At 47.0% G+C, this 20,776-nt stretch overlaps 1 protein-coding gene and 1 long non-coding RNA gene across 5 annotated transcripts in view; both read right to left on the minus strand.

Moving 5' to 3' along the window:
* The window catches only part of LOC126293357 (homeobox protein abdominal-A homolog), a 360,937-nt gene extending 357,204 nt beyond the window's left edge, over positions 1–3,733 (minus strand). For 2 of the 4 annotated variants that reach the window (XM_049986564.1, XM_049986562.1), the window contains exon 1: positions 1,639–3,733. In XM_049986564.1, coding sequence (XP_049842521.1) covers positions 1,639–2,509 — 871 coding nt within the window. In that variant the 5' untranslated portion in view covers positions 2,510–3,733. Of the gene's footprint in view, positions 1–1,636 lie in introns of all 4 variants that reach the window. The other 2 variants (XM_049986563.1, XM_049986561.1) reach the window with 1 other exon arrangement.
* Positions 3,734–6,302: 2,569 nt separating this feature from the next.
* The window catches only part of LOC126293363 (uncharacterized), a 1,719,051-nt gene continuing 1,704,577 nt past the window's right edge, over positions 6,303–20,776 (minus strand). The window contains exon 7 of the long non-coding RNA XR_007552282.1: positions 6,303–6,326. This is a non-coding gene — a long non-coding RNA (uncharacterized LOC126293363). The remainder of the gene's footprint in view (positions 6,327–20,776) is intronic.

Raw genomic sequence — 20,776 nt, forward strand, 5'->3', positions numbered from 1 at the left:
CAATACAGCACACAAGAATGCGTCATTGATATGTGGCATGCTGTCTCGCTAAAGTTGAGCACGACACAAAAGAAACTCATGCTGTTATCTATGAGGCAAAATCATTTCACAGAGACAGAAAGTGAAATTTGTGCGAGAAGTCAGGTCGAGGACCGAAACTTGTCGCGATGAAATAAATCACTGCTTTATAAAATTTAGCTGCTTGCAGTTTTTGTTCTTCTTCGATATTTATGAAAACAGCCGGCGTGTTCCGGAATCATCGTGCATAGAATAACTTGTTTCTTTCAAAGCGAAAGAACAGCACTATGGAGGAAAATAACTTACTTCAAGAAATTCACGGCGGCTGTGCAAACGAGCATACAAAAAGACTAACAGAGAATCAAACTGTGCACGACTTAAGACTGTTTTATCTGAGTATCATCCCTGACCGATAATGAATGCAAACGCCATGTATTGTAGACTTCTATTGAAAACCACTTTATTTGCAGAGATCACTATGTTGATACAATTACTGGATTACTAGTTTCGGCAAAATGTATTGCCATCCTCAGATCAATAATAGCTACATCATACAACGCTTACACCACTGTGGTACATGAGGACTATACAATACGCATAAAAATATTTTGGCATTACAGTGAGATGCGGGTGTGCTATCATAAAGTATGTGGAACTTTGATAGTACTTCTGACATGTCACGCTAATGCCTCAACTTTTTTGTGGATATTGTACAGCCCTCAAATGACAGAATGGTGTAATCATTTTATCATGTAACTACCACTGCCCCAGGTTTTATGGATATGATGATGGCAATAGGCTATATGTTGCCGTAACTAGTAATCTAGTAATTGTGACAACGTAGTGATGTTGGCAAATAAATTGATTTTCAAAAGAAGAGTGCTATACAAAATTATACGTCTGCTGCACTGAATGGTTATGTCAGATTACCCTCAGATTTCTTGTACGAGATTGTTGAGGTTTTCTTAACAATTGTTGACATACTGTATTTTCGCTTTTCGTTGTCAATGTAAAAATCCGCTACAGCTGTAATGACTATTTATGTCTAAACAGGAGAACACTATTCGGTTTCAAGACTTGCGTCCCATTGTGAGACTCATATTAAACTTTCAGTGCACAAGGATGCATAGCTAAGGTTAAAATAGATTGAAATATGTAAAAAAAAAAATGGTAGTGTACCAGTGATACACTATTTAAACATATTTTTAACCTATTATAACGTTAGCTGTGCATCCTTGTGGACTCACATTTCAATATGCACCTAAAGATGGGACAGACGTCCTGAAACGAGGTAGGTAAATAATTTTTACAACTGTAGCGGATTTGATGACTGAACATAAATAACAGGTGTGCATGTCCGGTGAAGAGAAACATGCGGGTTTTCGCTTTTGTCTCCGGATCTGCGATCAGCGTTTGTTTATCGGCACTGGGCCACCAGCAATGGATGGTGAGCCTTTGACAGTGTCAGCCACTCGGGCTGGGAAAACATTACAAACGGCAGAAGATCGCGAGACGCAAGACAACACGTTTTAGGTTTTCCTCGTGTTTGGCAGGGCGGAAGCACTGTGCGGCAGGGCGGCGAAAGCGGGCAGCGCGCGGCCAGCTGGAGTTGGTGCTCACCAGTTATAGACATCCAGGGGTAGCGCGGGATGTCCGGCAGGGGCTGCGTGGCCGCCGCCGCCGCCGCCCCCGGCTGCGAGCAGGACGTGCCCAGCGGGTCGGCGCCCGCCCCCGCAGCCGCCGCCGCCGCCTGGTGGTAGAACTGCGCCGCCGCCGCCATGGAGGCGGACGCCGTGGCCGCCGCCGCCGACGCCGACACGACCGCCCCCGAGGGGCTGGAGGCGGCCGCCACGGCCCCGGCACCGTTGTGTTGCCCGGCGCCCGAGCCGCCCCCGGCGCCGCCCCCGGCCGCGGAGGCGTGGTGGTTGTGGTGGTGCGATGCGGCGGCCGCCGCCGCCAGCGAGTTGTAGCCCGCCATGGCGTCTGCCGCGCTGCTCGGGGGCGGCGCGCCGCCTCCGCCGCCGGACCCGCCGCCGCCCGCGCCGCCCCCGCTGCCGGTGCCGCCCCCGGAGCCCGCGGTGTAGCGGCAGCTCTTCTCGGCGGCGGCGGCCGCCACCGCATCCACGGCCGCCGCCGCCGCCAGCGCGGCCGACGGCGACGTGAAGGCGCCGGGCGGCACCATGCCGCCCCCGGCGAACGCCTGGTGGTGGTGGTGGTGTACGGCGGCCGCGCTCACGTACGGGTACATGCGGCCCGCCGCGGCCGCCGCCGCGGACGACACGGCCGACGCCGTCGGGGGCGGCGGCGGCGACGACGAGCCGCCCGAGCTGGGCGAGTTGTTGCTGGCGACGGCGCCGGAGTAGTCGGGCGACGGTGAGAAGAGCGTGGAGGCGCCCGGCGGCGCCAGCAGGTGCTGATGGTGCTGCTGGTGCTGGTACAGCTGGTGGTGGTACTTGGGCAGCATGCTGTCGAGCAGGAACTTGGAGCTCATCGTCTGTGGCGCTGCTGGGGCTGCGGAGCGGGGCTGGAGCGCCTACGCGGACGCCATGGCCGGCGCAGACTGCAGGGTCGCTACTGCGACGCGACGCGACGTCACCGTCAGCTGAGGCCACGCCCACCGCTCAGCTGGCCCGCGCGCCACGCGCTGACGGACTGACAGCGCCCGGGACCCAGGCGCCGCTGCTGCTCCAACTAAATCTAGCCCCGAAACTGAGCCGTTCGGAAATCTTCCTACCTAGCAACACTACGGAACTCTCCCAGGTGCTGGTTACAAACTTCTTTGCAAAACTCCACAAATCTACAGAAACTTCTCAGTACCACTATCTCTCCCACATTCGTCCTATACAGTTTCTAACACACCCGCAACAGTCCACCACAATCTTCCTATCCTCTCGATGTCCACTACAGTACCTCCTCACTTTCTGTCACCTCCTTTCAGCTAGCAGTTTCTCAAGCAACGACTCCACTACCAGTCCTCCGAAATGTTCCACGATAGTCAAAAAAAAAGTTGTAAGCGGCCTCTTCTGTCCGCAGTTCCACGCCAGAGAAGACACTCACACACACGCTCGCGCACAGAGGGCACACCGCCTCGCTAGTCGAGGACAATAATAATAAAAAAAATTACGAGGCGCAATCGCGTGTGGCTGGGGCGCGCCGGTTTCCCGCGGCGGGGCCGAGCTTCGCTGCCGACTCTTCCCGCACTGTGCTCGCTGTAGGCGCCGGCGGTCGCGAAGCGCCGCAGGAAATCCAGTGACGGCCCGTTTACGAGGCGGTCTCGCGTGCGCTGGCTGCCGGCCGCTATGACTGCTCTATAACGCCCAGTTTTAACGTTCGGCCGCTGCCGTGGCCGGGCTCATACAAGCGCCACTACCAACTAAATGTAACCCCTTACAATAATGGTCTGCACGAGCTGTTGGGAAGCTAAAACCCGCCCCCTTTTGGGTCCTCCCCTACGGCGTACCTTGGCCGCCCCCCTCTCTCGGCGCCTCTCTGCTCCCAGCCTCTCTCTCTCTCTCCCGCTCTTCTCCCTCTCCCACTCCTCCTCCTCCTCTTCTTCCAGTTACCTGTCCGGTTGCCTGCGCCCCTTACCACTCCTCCGACGCCGCGCTCACCGCATCACCTGCACAGTAGCTCCTGAGGCGCGCGGGTTGGTGCGCACCGCACACGGGCCAGTCTAAAGGGGCAGCAAACAACCCTTTCGGGTGCTGGACTGCGGGATATAAAAAAAAAGAAGAGCAACCACCGTCCGGCCACCAGTTTACCCCCTCCCGCGGCGACCACCCCTTCCCTCCCCGCCCGCCGGTCGAATGCGCATATGCCGATGCGCACACTCGGCCGACGCCTGCGCCGAGTACGTCACACTCTCTTATGTCGCGCACACGCAGCCCACGTGTCCTCCGCACCTCGCCACACGCCGTCAACTAATGTCCGCAAAAGGCTGCCAGACGAACACTCGCCATAGAACAGACAGCAGCCCACGTGGGCTCGCCGTCGACTTCTGTGCCGTCTGCACAGTAGGCTACGACGGGTCTTCCCCCCTGCGCTAGTTCGGGACTTCCCCGCCCGAGCGCGCGCGCGCCGAGTCCCGCTGCTGGAAACGGGTGACTGGCAAGGCGCAATAAAAATTTTTAGTGCGCAGTTACAGGGCGCAGTAAAAGCCGGCCGAAAGCGCGCATAAAAGCCCGGCCGGGCCGTATGAATGGGCGGCACGCGAACGCACGCCGGTCCGGCCAACAGCTGATGCCCGCCGCCGGTCACCTGTTCCCTACACCTACACAAAAACGCCCTCTGTGTGTGTCCCGTGCTACAGCACGACTCACGCCCTTTCTGGATACAAAATCCGCTCTGGGAACTGTCTACTGATTGTGTCGTAGGAGCTCTTCACACATTCATACTGGAGATGGATAGGTGTCGACGATCAACAGACAGATAGTAGCTGTGCGACTGACTAGAGCTCGTTTCGCGCGTTAGCGCAGAGGTTATGTGGAGAACTTTGTGCGGCTAGTGGTAGGCGATATTCTGCTGTTCCTGTCGCGCCGCACTTGATGCCGGTTAGTAGGGGGGCAGAGGGGCAGGGGGGAAAGAGGGGAGGGGAAGTGGAAATAGGGTGGGAGGCGGAGGGAGGGTGAGGAGAGGGGGAAGGGCTGACACGAGGGAGGGTAACCCGACAGACGGCACAAATTGCCCCCACCGCGCAGCCTGACAAGAGAGGACGCAGGCAGGCCTCTCTCCCCCTCCCCCCTCTCTCTCTCCACTCTCTCTGTCGCCATGTCTGGCTCTGCCCCACCAGCCCGGCTCTCTCCCGCAGCACGCAGCATCCCGGACACTGGAGCCGAAAAACAATGTGCGGAGGAGCGAAGCACGACGCTAAAGGAGAGACTGCGATAGCGAAGGATGATGAAAAAGGGGGGAAAAAAGAAAGAGAAAAGAGAAACGGGCCAGGTTCGGAATAGAAGACGGTGGACATAGTACGTCGCCGAGTCTCCAGCGCCAACCCGAACTTGCCGCCGCTAGGCAGCGCTGAAGTCGTCCGATGGCGCTGCCACCTGTCGGCTGAAGAGGGAACTACCACCTGCGCCGGTACTGTGCGGCATCAGGTTCGGACGGTCCTCTCCCTTTCTATTCCCCTTCCCCCTACAATCACTTTTTTTTCCGCCGTCTTTCCAGACTCAGGCTTTTGCTTTCCGCTTTCTCCGCACGAGAGCAGCATAATCGGTATAGGAGGGTGTCTCGGTTCTCAGGGATGGGGCAGAGGGGTGGGGGTGTGGAGAGATGTGCAAAGTAGGAGAGGTCAGATTATTGCACACGTCGAGAGACCGTCCTGAATCGATTCTTGTCCGTAAAACCAGCGGCACTGCGTAATTTGAAACTACCGTCGCAATTAGTAGCTTTCGATTTTCCTTGTAGACGATATTCTGCAAAGTGAACAAGGACTGCACAGAGACAAAATTTCCATAGTTTTTCATGGGTATTTTGGCAGTATTTTGATATAAGATCGCCCTTCGACACTGGTGGCTCGTTACAATTTTACAGTTTATCCCGTTAGTTACCGAATTTATCATTTTGCGCGCGAAATACTTTCACGGCTCTGGAAGAGCTGGTAATATTCAGTCGCCAGAATACACCCGGAACGTACAGCACCCGATGCATCCACATTAAAGAGTAATTCGTGTTATTAAATAAAACAAAAACGAATCTATCGGCACTTGGAATGATGCGATTCGCATAAAACAGTAAATCTACATCTTCCATTCGGCTCTCATCAGCTGACAGCAACGCCAGACGGATTCGGTTAGGGAAGTAGCACAAACAGTCCGAGCTGAGTAAATGAAGTCTAGTGTAGTCATTCACTGAAACAAATACCTTATTTCACCATTCAACCTTTGCTTTCATTATACGAAATGTTAAAAATACTTTCGTTGTTGTATTAAATGATAATGTAGTGATAATTGAATATCGTAGAACATGAGTTTGACTGATGTTTTGGAGTTAGGAACACTACCAATGAAGAAGTTGGGAGACAGAAATGATGAAAAAGTGATAGAGTCACTGGTGCAAATGAGTAGCAGACTGGATTTGGGGAATTTGAAGTATTGTTATAAACACATAGTGCATCATTGACAATTAGTAATTCCAAACAGGCGCAGGGCTTTTCATCTCTTCTCCACTCGCGATGTTGATGCACCTAGAAGTGTATCAATTTGGTGGTCTTACCGTTATGCGAAGAGCATGAGTCGACCGTTGGAGCCTGATTCGTTACATAAACGGTATTTGCTTATCACTTACCTCAATACAGCTCCGAGCAAAACCTGAAAAAAATAGAAAAAAAATAATTACACGTCTTTATAACAAGTTTCTTTCCTGCTATTAAATCTGATAGCAACTCAACATTTTCACCATAGTTACTAGATGTCTGTACGACGCCACAGACTGAATAATTATCATTTAGTAAAGGGTCCGCCCCTATAACTGAGTGGTCAGCGTGACGGATTGCTGTCGTAAAGGGCCCGGGTTCGATTCCCGGCTGGGTCGGGGATTTTCTCCGCTCAGAGACTGGGTGTTGTGTTGTCTTCATCATAATTTCATTCAGATCCGGAGAGCAGGTCCCCCAATGTGGGGTCGAATTAAGTAAGATCTGCACCAAGGCGGCCGGATCTGCCCCGTAAGGGGCCTCCATTTATTAAAAGAACATGGGAAAGGTTTATGCCCAAAATAATGTACAGGAAAATAAAATAACTTGTGTATGGGCGATGTTGAGCAGTTTTAATAACACTTAGGAACTGCTTCAAGCAGTACACAGCTGTACACATTTTTGTGTTCACAATCGGTTTCTGTCACAATATGACCAAACTTTGGGTTTCCATTTATGGAATATGTATAATGCACAGTTAAATACATGTTTTATGGCTCGAGTTTGGTCAGATTCTGACAGCAGTCTACAGAACGTTGAACAAATGTTACACATTTGTAGGGGAGGTGGAACTGCTCAGAACTAGACGAAAAGTTCCTATAATGGTACGCGCGGCTACCTGTAGCTGCTGATATGTGCGTCAATCGGTTCACTCGTTCACACCTGTCTTTTATGTATAAGCAGACACTGTAGGAAGTGCTGTGTGTGGTTACCACGCGTCCTGATACATTCCGCAGCCGTTCCTCGCAGTGAATCATTCACTTTTTCAAATACGTATGACACAGTCCGGACTGCGTCTCATACATTGTCCACGCGCCCCTGTAATGTCTGCAGATTGTCGGTGGGTTGGGCGTCCGCCAATGCCTATAAACGTCCCACTAACCAGAAATTCAACGCGTTTAATTGCGGTGCACTGGAAGGCCATGCTACAGGGTCTCCAAGACCAATCCATCGCCCAGGCAACGTTGTGGTGACGTACTGTCGCACCTTCGGTAGAAAAATGGAGAGACGCCCCGTCGTGAGTAAACCACAGTCGTTGTGTTTCTGCAAGGCTAACGTTCGCTGATAGTTCTCGAAATTCATTACACAGAGATTGCTGACACACAGCACTTGTTAACATGCCTGATAAAACCGTTCGACCCTGCGAGTCTGTCACCGATAACTACTGTCCATGCACTCATACTGAAGCTATTCTAATGACTCACCTCCATGACTGCTCTTACCACACGTCTGTTATGGTAATATGTTATCTCGTCTCTTTTGACGGCCTACCGCTCCCAATACTACGTGTTTCTCGTCACAACGGTCGATATCTCAACAAGTATTGCTTTGTGGTCAAATGATTAAACGAACTTTTCTTCTAGTTTTGGCCAGTTCTACTTATTGCAGAAACATGTGCAACTTTTCTAAACAGTCTGTATGGTCAAAACAAAAATAAATATAGCTGTGTGTTGCAGGACTCAGTTCTTAGCAACTAAAATTTCAAATTCCCTCCTACTTACCGTAGATACAAATTCTACGACGAGAACGAAAGAAGGTGAATTCATTTGGCCATGCGCAAGTGTTCAAACTAGCGGCTACTGTTGTCCATACCAAAAGGAACTGCCAGCCACTGAGAACACCAATTGTGCTGAACATATTCTATGGAAGTAAGATCAAAAAAAGTCCATCACGGTCCTTCTCCAGTTTTGGAACGGTTAGTTGTGCTGCATTGTGATCACTGTCTTTTACGTATACACAAAAACGCAGCTGTGAACATATGAGGGATTCAATAGAACTTCTTCAGCTGTACCATTTCACACACCAACGTCTACTCAAGATATTAGGACCATTCAAAAAGAAACAAGCTGGGGACTGTAAAAATGAAAAGATAATAAAGGGACTACCTATGGAAGAGATTATGACACCTGTAAGAGCAGTAAAGCCCCAAATTTGCTGCTAGAGGGACATGGGTGAACACAAACATGAAAACAAAGGGTGCACGAGCATGTATCGACCCTCTATTTCCCTCAGTTGAGCTAAAGGCAGACAAATGGGGTCTTAAAAGGAAGATCAGAGGGTTGTAGAGTGCATCCCAGTGGAACCACTCCGCTGTGAGCTCTATCTGCAACAGCACTGAAGCACTATCCCTCTTCGACGTGTGGATCGTCAACGCCGCCACCGCATGCCGGTCTACAAACATAATAAAAGCCTTGAAAATAAACTTGGAGGCAATGGAAGAGCTCAAGCAGTAATCTTGAATGGACCTATATTCTTCCGAGGCTGCAGGATTAATTTTACTCTGGATGTCGCTTCTGGAAATCCTGGTAGTGGTTGGTTTACGCTAGCTATCGTTCTTTGTGAAAGCGCTTCCCTTCCTGGACTTGAGTCTTTCGCTGACAGTAATGTCATCGCCTACAAGACTTGGCGTTGTGGAATCGATCCGAAGACTCAAAGTAGACCTACTTATGTGTATAGCAATATGCTTTTTACATTGTGTACTCGCTCCTGTAGAAAAGGGTGGGGAATGGAAATTCGTCGAAGAATAGCACAAGTGCATGAGGAGCACTGCATGTCTCTCGCAAGGGTCAAGGTACGGCACGAACACTTCATGGAAGGATGGATTTCATTGGTCGATGGCATGTGAGCTGCAATGAACCACGACATTACTGTACCATTGTCCAGCAGGTAGATGCCATCAACACTGATGACAGGCGAGCTACCGTGGCAGCCCGTGTCCCACAGATCAGAGCGAGTGTTGGAACTGCAACACATGTTCCGTGCTCTCTGTTCACGTGTGCCATTCTTTGATGAATGTCTGTTCCTCATACTCCTTCTGCTGTCAGAAAATACACTACCCTCTTTGCTTTTGTTTTGCAGCCGCCATTCCTCTGCTTTCAGGTCTATTGAGTGCAGTGCATGGCTGATGTATGAAAATGTGTGGCTGCGCGACCACATCCATCTGGCGTCGAGCCTGGGGCCTCAGCGCTCTTAGAGGAACCACACCTTCTGCCATAGGCAATGGCATTACGATGCCTTCAGACGTTTTCATTTTACAGCCTCCAGATCACTTATTTTTGAATGACACTAATAGATTACATCAGGGTATCGGCGAGATGGTGACCTCTTCAACAACTCCATTTCACGTGCGAAAGTTCCTTCAAGACAGGACTACATCACGATGTCGCTGGGAAGGTAAAAGCAAATCTTGGTCTGGTACACTGACCAGCCTAACTGTGATTTACGCGATTTTCAACGGTAGTTTTGGCAGACGCTGGGCTAACCCCTAATCTTTGCTTCAGAAAATATGATGCACTAGCAGTTGAAATACCAGAACACACAACTCTAAATTTACACGGATCGCAGGAGGTGGCGCAAAGGACTTTCCTCCCTTAGGAGTAACTGTCGACTGGGGCAGTGGGGTGGGCACCGAGACATAAAATTAAAACACTTTTTCCGTATGATGTAAACAGAGCATCTCGTTACGATGGGATGGACGCTAGGAGGGAGAGAAGGGCAATTTTATACAGCAATTTTTTTTTTGGAGATACATACTTGTGGTAAGGTACTATATTCGTTCACATATGCCCTCATCACGAATCCACGCATCTGCGGAACTATACACCACACCATTCAAAGCGACAATTTTAATACACACGGCAATGTCCCTGACGGAACTGGAGCACACACTTCTCACTTCACGAGCTCAGGATGATACCTGAAGTAGAAAGCCCCGTAATATTTAACGACGTATGGAACGTTTATAGAAATGCGAGATTGGACGCCATAGTAAGGAGTGCATTCATCGTTATCGACAAAAATGTAGTGGTGTCTAACAAATGCAAAATTTAGTCTGAGTGCGAAGTTATCTCTACGCGAGTATCAGGGCTAAGTAAATTAAAAATAATCATGGGATGTTTTCACGGCCGGGAGAGCGTTGTGCTGACCTCATGTCTCTCCATATCCGCATCCGATGACGCCTTTGGGCTAAGGATGCCACGGCGGCCGGTCGGTACCCTTGGGCCTTCCGAGGAATGTTCGGACCGAGATGCGATGTTTTTACTCGCCATCTGATCCAACCGTAACAGCTGTAAAATCTTTCAGAGCGAGTCTACACTGAGAAGCGGGGAAATACAGATCATGAAATATTAGTTGAAGGTGACTGAGACGTCTGTGGATTCACTGCAGGTGGTTCGAACAAGCAGTTTTACGAAGTCTATCACGTTTCCCGAAAACCGTCTTAAAGAGCTAGTTAGACAACCCAGTCGTAAAGGAAATATTTTAGATTTTGTAGCAGCATACCTTCCTGACTTAGTGGACAGTGTCAGCATAAGGACAGGGACTAGGGATCATGATGCCTTCATAGCGACAGTGGGTACCGGAGTTAAAGAACCTATCAAAGAGACTACGACAGTATTTATGCAAGAACGAGCAGACAAGCAGTTGTTAGTGTCCCAATTAGAGAGCGAATGGACATCATTTAGTTCCAACACCATGGGCGCACTGGAATTGTGGGCAAAGTTTAAACTCGTAAATCGCTCCATGGGTGCGTATGTGCTAAGCAAATTGATTAAGGACGGAAAGAGCACACCGTGGTTTAATAATAAAATTCGGAAAATGCTGAGGAAATTAAAATGTTTGCTCTCTTGGTTCAAAAAAGGACGCGCAAATGTTGACAGGCGAAAGTCTGTAGAGATTCTTGCCTCGGTAGGAAGATCACTGCACGAAGCATACGCAGTCGTACCTTTGCGAGAACCCGAGAAACTTCTGGTCCTACGTGAAATCGCCAAGCGAGTCGCAGACTTCTACATATGCACTCATCGACGAGTCTGGTGAGGTAACAGATGACAGCGACAGCACCGCTGAAGTTAAAATTTCGGGCTGAAGAGCTCATTCACCCAGAACGGTCTCACAAACGTGTCATTTGACCGTCGCACAGACTCTCGTATGGAGGACATGCACTAGTAAATAGAAATGCAGGACGTGGAGAAACAAGTGAAGGGGTTTAAAACAAGTCGCCATGTTCGGATGGGATACCAGTTCGGTTTTACTGAGAGTACACTATGGCATTGTTTCCTGATTTAGCTTCCGTTTATCGAGCACCTCTCACCCAACGCTAAGTCACAAACGAATGCAACGCACAGCCGATGTGACCGAGCGGTTCTAGGCGCTTCAGCCTGGAACCGCGATGCTGCTACGGTCGCAGGTTTCAATCCTCGGGCATCGATGTGTGTGATGTCCTTAGGTTAGTCAGGTTTCTAGTAGCTCTAAGTCTAGGGGACTGATGACCTCAGGTGTTAAGTACCATAGTGCTCAGAGCTATTTGAACATTTTTTTTTTTTTGACAGCAACGCAGCGCTTGCGACTCCCGTATAAGATGAGTAAAAGAACGGACCCGCTTAATTACAGACCAATACCGTTAACGCCAGTTTGTTGCTGAATTCGTGAATATATTCTAAATTCGAATATAATAAATTTCCTCGAGACATGAAAGATACAGTCCATAAATCAGTGAGGATTTAGAAAGCATCGTTCATGTTTAAGTGAGCTTGCCCTTTATCGCATGACCTACTACAGACCATAGACGAAGAGCAACAGGCAGAGTCTTATACCGAAATTCCTGGGCAGCGTTTGATACGATACCCCGTTGCGCAACGTTAACGAAAATATAAACATAGGAAGAAGTCCACAGATAGTATCCAGGGAAGTGTGATAGGACACTTGGCCTGTGTGAGCGAGCAGTTCTTGGCGCTTCATTCTGGAACTGCGCGACCGCTACGGTCGCAGGTTCGAATCCTGCCTCGGGCATGGACGTGTGTGATGTCCTTCGGTTAGTTAGGTTTAAGTAGTTCTATATTCTAGGGGACTGATAACCTCAGATGTTAAGTCCCATAGTGCTCAGAGCCATTTGAACCAACTGAACTAATTATATCCGGCCAGTTGTTGAACTTTTGGAAGAGTATTGTTTACTTGGCTACGAACACTAATTGTAGGTCCCATACAGTCCAGTTGAGTGCTTGTATGTGTAGCTGCTGTGTATGTATTATCAACACGAAAACTTCGTGTGTTTTAAAATGGGCATATCAACAAAACAGAGCTAACAAAAATAGTTTCTCTTCATAAACAAACATCTGTGACTATAAGGGACGTCGTTGGTTTGGGAAAACATAGTGTTTCAAAACTTCTCAGGGCATATAGAGATACTGCCGTATTGCCTCGAAAGAGAATGGCGTATGTGGACGAAAACGAAAAACTACCCTCAGAACCGACAAAACTCTACTTAGAAACAAATGAATTGATCCTTACAAGACAAGCAAGGACCTGCAGAGAGGATTATTTGCTACCGGGGTGGAAATAATCTCTGCAACGCTACGGCGTAGGCTATTTGATTGTGTGCGGATGGCACGAAAACCAATGAAGAAGCAGTAGTTAACATCCGCCTCGAAGAAAACCGTTGAGCATGGCCCAAAACATATAATCTTGTACTTCCAATGACTGAAAACTTGTAATTTTTAGCAATGCATCACATTTTATTGCTGTAGGATCCAGAGCCAAGGTTGTCAGGCGAAGCACCCATGAGGCAGTGAGGGCTGAGTCTTGAAAAGTCTCTATAATACCCTGCCAAATATTTTTTTGTGGTTCGTTCGCTGGAAGAGGCCCTGGGGACTAGGTCCAGTTGATGTTATGATGAATTCAACCAAATGCGAGAAATGGTGGAGGAACATTTCAGCGCGACCTGTCCTGTGTCACATTTCGAAAGCAGTCAAAATGTTCAAGGAAGAAAACGACATTAATTTGCTTCAGTGGCCAGTTAATTCACCAGACTTAAATCCCATCGAGAATTTTGGAGCACAGTGAAAAGGCGTCTTCGTAAAATGGACTGTCCAGCAAAAGAATGCATGTCAGTAAATGTGATGCAAGTGTGATTTCATGACGACGAGTTAGGAAACATTTGCTGTAACCTGGTCGGATCTGTGCAAGAATGCGTTCTGAAGCTCCAAAAAGCAAAAGAACGCATCATCAGTTATTACTATTCAGTAAGTTACTGACTGTATTGTACTTTTAGCAACAAATGTGCACAATTAAAGTTTAGTGCTCTTGTCCCAATTTGATTCGCCCACTACTGTAAGTTAATGAAGGTAAGTAAGAAAAACAATCCCATACTATTTGAATACAATATTAGTAGTGTACCACTAAACAGGTACAGATTAAACACCTATGAGTAACGTTGCTAAGTGACATGAGATGGAACGAGCATGTAAAGACAACAGTAGGGAAGATGAATGGCCATGTTAACTTTACAGGAGAACTTCAAGAAAGTTTAGCTCATCCTTAGAGGAGACAGCGTATAGAACTCTAGTCTCACCCATCCTTAAGTACTGCTCACGAATGTGGGACCCCACGAGGTCGAATTAAAGGAAGACATCGAAGCAATTCAAAGGCACGCTCCTTGATTTGTTACTGGTAGGTTCGATCAGCACGCAGACTGGTTGTGCATAGTTGAAAGCCATGGAACTCTTGGTGGAGTGCGTTGTGTATGAGTTAGACAACGACTTGTCGCACCTGTAACATTGCGACAGAAAATTAAAAAATCTTCATTTTTCTCATAATTTTTTTGAAAACTTTTTCGGTTCGTATATTGTGAATTACATAGTATTATATACTTTTGTGATACCGAACAAGTAAATAACACTTATTTCCCAAGTGAGACAAACGGTCTCCATTACGGAACGATTTATTAAATAATTCAATGAGTCCTTATTGATGTAAGTACAATTAGGATCTAAAAGCAACACAAAAAATGGATGTATAGGGTGCAATGTGCACCAGTGCAGATGTTTTTATATGTGGTAACTTAATATGTATACACAGCAGTGTTTTCCTTTTTTTTTTCTTTGCGTCCATCACTCTTCCCACAAACACGCCGTAAACTTTTAGAGATGATGTTTTCTGCACGGTCGTAGCTGCACCATTAAATACACCGCATCTGTCAGTAGAAACTAACGTTTTGTGTCATGTATCAGTATTTCAACACCTGACCTCCTTTCCAGGTGAAAATAAGCATTAATGGCTTGCTCTTTCCACATGTTCTTGAAGGTTCAGATCAACGTGAAAACACACGAAGTTTAATAATTTGTAATAATTGTTAGTCCGTAAATGAAGTAAATACTGATGTAATGTTGTTCAGTACACCGTCCTAAGTCAACAGCAGAAATATTGACACTTATGCCTACTACACCTTGTGTTGATCATGTAAGCCGTACATACAGGTGGCACATCGCATCAAATGACTGAACTACCACGAGCAACTCCTCTACAGAACACATGGAATATCATAAAATAGTGAATTTCAACTTAAACTTCAATTTCTGGGCTTCATCGTTGACATTGCCCACTTCTGAAGGACGTCTATGACAGTCGTCTCGCGTTATTCATATTAGATCGTGTAGCCATGAAAAGGGGCAGACTTGCGCGCTTGATCAGTAATACTAGGTAGGAAATGGTATTTTTAAGATGAAACTTCCCCTGTGAATGTAAAGAATGACAGTGCTGGAAAAACTCTTACGTTATTTGATTTTCAAAAAGCCGAGCTAAATTGGACGTACTCAGTTTTCTGTGTGTGTGAAATCTTATGGAACTTAACTGGTAAGGTCATCAGTCCCTAAGCTTACACACTACTTAACCTAAATTATCCTAAGGACAAACACACACACGAACACGCACACACCCATGCCCATGCCCGAGGGAGGACTCGAACCTCCGCTGGGACCAGCCGCACAGTCCATGGCTGCAGCTCTTTTTTAGCGCAAGGCAGTGTGACTTTCAATAATCCCTACAAAAAATGGCACTGACTAACAATAACCTATACCTTTCACGAATCACTTAGCTCGCAAACATCTTCGTTACTCGAACTACTGCAATACAGCGAGCGCCAGTACTGGCAGCTAAATAAAAGATTCAAACTACTGAAGGCACTAACTACTGATAGGCATAGTTAGCAAATGAAAGATTTTAATACAGAACAAACAATGTATTTACCTTAATAGTGTTGAAAATTCATATATATATATATATATATATATATATATATATATATATATAAAGTTCATGACATCCAGTCTTACAAATTTCCTTTTTCTGACGAACTCACGTCTAGATCGTCTGATCATAGTAACCTCTCAAAACTCAGGCATCTCTCTCTCTCTCTCTCTCTCTCTCTCTCTCTCTCTCTCTCTCTGCACAGCCACCACTGCTGGCGGCTCACCCCCAACTGCCCAACGCTATGCCCTGTTCACATCCAACTCCCCAACACTACATTACCGAATATTCCAACAATGAGTCCAACCAGACACAGACTACACACAGTGCAGTCAGCGATTTTCATAATATCACAGTTAAGAAGCCCTAAGATCTGCTTCAGAGGGTAGTCAGGCAGGACCAACTCTTTATTTTCGCGTCCAGTATTTTGCGTTGCGCACATTCATTTTACACCCACCTGGAGTAGCATCTAGGATTTTGACACGTCGCCTCCTGAAACACCGAACGCTTCGTCTCTCTTGGTTATAGAGCACCAACAATTTGCCACTTTCGAATCCGGTTAGTTCCGACATAGTGCAGTCACAGCTGCACAGAACACGGTCCTAACCACGACTGAAATTTGAAACGCACTGAAGACATTGCAGAGATGCCTTTCGTACTCAAGTACAATAGCCCCACTTGCCGCCTTGGACAGCATCTGAATTTCTCGCGGTGCATAATATAATAAAATGATAATATAATAGGATAGGGAATGAATGATGATAAAATGTTGGAATGTGTGGCTTTTTTAAAATGGATGAATTAAACAGATTAATTCTTTGGCATGAAGGGCAAGCACAATAAGCTAGGCATTGCCTGTAACGGGAAAGGAATCATTTTAGTTTATATTTATATAAATAAATCGTCTTCATAGTATTTTATGCGTACCAATTATTAATATTATGTCCGATCGCCGTCTCCTTGACTGTGGCCGTGTTGTTATATTCGGATCTTCGTAAATTTTCCGAAGTACACAGGTGGGCTTCTGTTCTTCTTATTGCATTACTACTTGAAATAATAATAACTCTCACAAATATTCGGTTAATAAAACACTACTACATTTCCGTTCGATGCACATAGAAAATACACACAATGGCGGTCTGCAATTACTCGCTAAAAAATGGCGGTTCTCACTCGTTCACTCACTGAGCGAAACCTTCCTTCCAACAACTCGTACAAGAACAAAAGACTGCTCTGTCTTTTAACATCTGAAAGTCAAAAATACTTGACGGTAGGCACAGGCTCTACGCTGGGCTACTACCACCTCATCTTTCCTCTTTGCTTTTAAAGAGGATGAAAACATAAAAGTAAGAAATGCAAAAGGTATATCACAGGTGTTTCTATATTTTTGCCCATCCCCTGTATATAGCTGTTTGTATTGCAGCAGTGGGCCTTTGACAGGAGCAAATGAAGAAAAATTAATTCATTTTAAATTCTTACTACAGACACAATGAGGTCGGAACAACAAAAGCGTTCATTGAGAACTCTTATCCGCAGAGGTTGATAAGACTGTGCATTCACTCGGGCGAGAGTTAGAACACGAAATTCTGTAGCAGCATTCGCAGAGATAACGTCCTACACATTTATAATTCGCACAGCCCTCATTTAACCTCTCGTTACACTAATCGCGTCACACCCAGCCACCTTCAGAATCACATTCTCGCACCTAGAGCAAATGCATCTTATCGCGGAATCAGTATTCAGTGGAGCTGTGAGAAATTTTATTTTTTGCAGAACTGAGCCTTTTTTCTTTTCTGACATAACCTTTTTTCTCATTTCTCTTTCTTTTCCTCTTCCAATCAAAGCTTTCCGCTGTGCGAGAGCATTGTTCATTGGAGACGAGGCTTCTTTTTGTCAACTGACGACAATTCAGGTAGAGGGGAGCCGCGTGTACTTGCACGCTGGCAACAATAAATTGCAGAGCTCCCATAGACGTCTCTGGCTGGGTTTCCTTTGTTGGACCATGGTCTCTAGCCGTATTATTATACTCGACAATGTGAACCACTGACTATAATCTTCACTCGAATAAAGATTAGCATTGCATGTGCTGTTTTTTCTGCCATCTCTACTATTGCTTCCATGCCCGAGGCAGTTATGAATTACCGAGCGAGGTGGCGCAGTGCTCAGTAAACTGGACTCGTATTCGGGAGGAGTTCAATCCCGCGTCCGGCCACCCTGATTTAGTTCTGTAATTTCCCTAAATCGCTCCAGGCAAATGCCGGGATGGTTCCTTTGAAAGGGCACGGCCGACGTCCTTCCTTTATCTGATGAGACCGATGACCTCGCTGTTTGGTCTCCACCCCCAAACAACCCAACCCCCAAACCGCCACAGTGGTGAGTAGTCTCGCTCGAAAGTTCACTACATGACAAATATAAGGCTGGGTTCCACGATATTACAGACAGACCGCTGCTACATTGCAAAGAGCACAATACCATGAAGGCTCAACAGCTGATGCCAAAAATTTAACTGAATTGACTGTTTCGGTAAAACCGCTGAACTTACGAGGTGCATTTGTTACTTCCATTCATAACCAACGCACTTTCACACCTGATTATGAAACCACCCTTTGAAAAATTATAGCCCTGACTAACAATAACCTATACATTTCATGAATTGCCAAGTCCGTCGGAATCACAATGGACATGAATGGATGCACCTGATCAGACTGGATGCTTAGGTGCGTGTCACCTGTCACAGTCGTATCTAGACGTATCAGGGGTTCCTTATCACTCCAACTGCACACGACCCACACCATCACAGAGCCTAAAACAGCTTGAATAGTCCCCTACTGACATGCAGGGTCCTTGGATTCACGAGCTTGTCTCGATACCCGTACACGTCCATCCACTCGATACAATTTGGAAGGACACTTGTTGGACCAGGCAACATGTTTTCAGTCATCAACAGTCCAGTGTCAGTGTTCAAGGGCAAGGCGAGGCGTAAAGCTTTGTGTCGTTCAGTCATCAAGGTTATACGAGTGGGCCTTCGGCTCCAAAAGCCCATATCGATGATGTTTCGTTGTATGGTTCGCACGGTCATAATTGTTGATGACCCAGTACTGAAATTGCATCTGCAGTTACTTGCTGAGTGGTTGCACTTTTGACACGTTCAACGATTCTCTTAGGTCGTCTTTGGTACCGTACCTGCAGAAACATTTTCCGGTCTCAGTGATGACGGAGATTTTATGTTTTACGGCATTCCAGATTTTCACAGTACACTCATGAAATGGTCGTACGGGAAAATCTCCACTTCATCACTACCTCGGAGATGCTGTATCCCATCGCTCGTGCGCCGACTAGAACACCACGTTCAAACCCACTTAAATCTTTACAACCTGCGGTTGTAGCAGTGCCGGCCGCGGTGGTGTAGCGGTTCTAGGCGCTCAGTCCGGAACCGCGCGACTGCTACGGTCGGAGGTTCGAATCCTGTCTGGGGCAGGGATGTGTGTGATGTCCTTATGTTAGTTACGTTTATGTAGTTATAACTTCTAGGGAACAGGTGACCTCCGATATTAAGACTCCTAGTGCTCAGAGCCATTTGAACCATTTGGTTGTAGCAGTAGTAACCGAGCCAAGAACTGAGCCAGACACTTGTTTTCTTATATAGGCGCTACCGGCAGCAGCGCCGTACTCTACCTGTTTACATCTCTCTGCATTTTAATAATTATGCCTATACAAGTTTCTTTGGCACTGCAGTGTATTAAATACCTTGCTGCTACTCAAGTCGCGCTTCAGTTACAGGACTCCCAAACATTTAGAACACTTTCGCACTTTTCCATGAGAACAGCACTCTATGCAGACACTTGGCGTGTACATCGGTCAAAATTTTGAAAGTTTAAAAGGTCACCCATCGTCTTTATCGTTAGAGGTCGATCTGATCTCATAACAGTCCACATACGTTAGACGTTTTCGGCTGCTTTTGAACTCCAAGGTCTTCCTGAGCGAGGTTCATCTTTAACGCAATCTCAGCATTCCAAAAACGACTTATGCCAGTGAAAAACTTGTGCTCTTCACAAGGAATGTTCCCCATACCCTGCTTCAACTTTTCAAAGGTCACACTTCTGGATTCTCCAAGTTTAACACCAAATTTGATGGCACAAAGTTGCTCTAAATTCCGCTGTCCCATTTTCGTAACACGTAACAAAAACTCAACTTCACCGATGGAGCTCTCAAATATCAAGTGATTGGTGTTGCGAGCTGAAACACTCACTGCACATCTGAAAGGGATGAACACACAGCTCTACACAAGTAGAACAACATATCGTTCTCTGTGTTTTACGTCTCGCTACCTTTCTCACACACCTCATACATATCCCATCCCGGTGTGAGAAGTAACGGGGGGTGACAGGAAAACCATCCGCCTACCCCTTACACTAACCGTGCAAAATCCGTTAAATAACCATGCCAACCCTGCAACGATGCGGGACGAAAGAAAAAGAAAAAGAAGAAGATTCCAGTTCTTCCCACACCCTGCATAGCATGTCCTCACTATCAAATGGTTCAAAGGGCTCTGAGCACTATGGGACTTAACTTCTGAGGTCATGAGTCCCCTAGAACTTAGAACTACTTAAGCCTAACTAAGCCAAGGACATCACGCACATCCATGCCCGAGGCAGGACTCGAACCTACGACCGTAGCGGTCGGGCGGTTCCAGGCTGTAGCGTCTAGAACCGCTCGGCCGGCTCTCAATTGCAATTCCTTGTCCTTTGGCCTTTCATCAGGTTGATGCAGCAGCTGCGCCTCGTGGGCATGGGGCCTCAGTCTCTCTGTGTAGTTCCCTGTGCACCTTGGCTCTTGTTGGCTGCAAACATCGAGGCGGTTGGTGGAATGGTTAGGTTGGGCTCCAGGTATGTGTCTGTTGCACCAGCTCCACATCTGCGTCACTAGTGCTCGGACACCCAGAACTCGTCCTCTTCACGCCACTGCCGAATTCGTTGAAACTCGTGAACCAATTGCTGATCTTGGTGCACTTCTGTACGTGTCCCTAAGTTCTACTGGATCTGGGTATCAGATTTGGTCTCTCTCAACCATTCTACACACACTCTGTCGTGTAGTGGCGGAGCGTGGCCATTTTTGTCAATAGATAAAGGGCAAAGAATTATATATATATATATATATATATATATATATATATATATATATATATATATATATATTTGGTGGTTCATTCATAGTGACCGGGTCAAATATCTCACGAAATAAGCTTCAAACGAAAAAACTACAAAGAACGAAACTCGTCTAGCTTGAAGGGGACACCAGATGGCGCTATGGTTGATCCACTAGATGACGCTG

This window comes from Schistocerca gregaria, chromosome 10 (assembly GCF_023897955.1).
Source record: "Schistocerca gregaria isolate iqSchGreg1 chromosome 10, iqSchGreg1.2, whole genome shotgun sequence".
NCBI classification, from domain to species: Eukaryota; Metazoa; Arthropoda; class Insecta; order Orthoptera; family Acrididae; genus Schistocerca; species Schistocerca gregaria.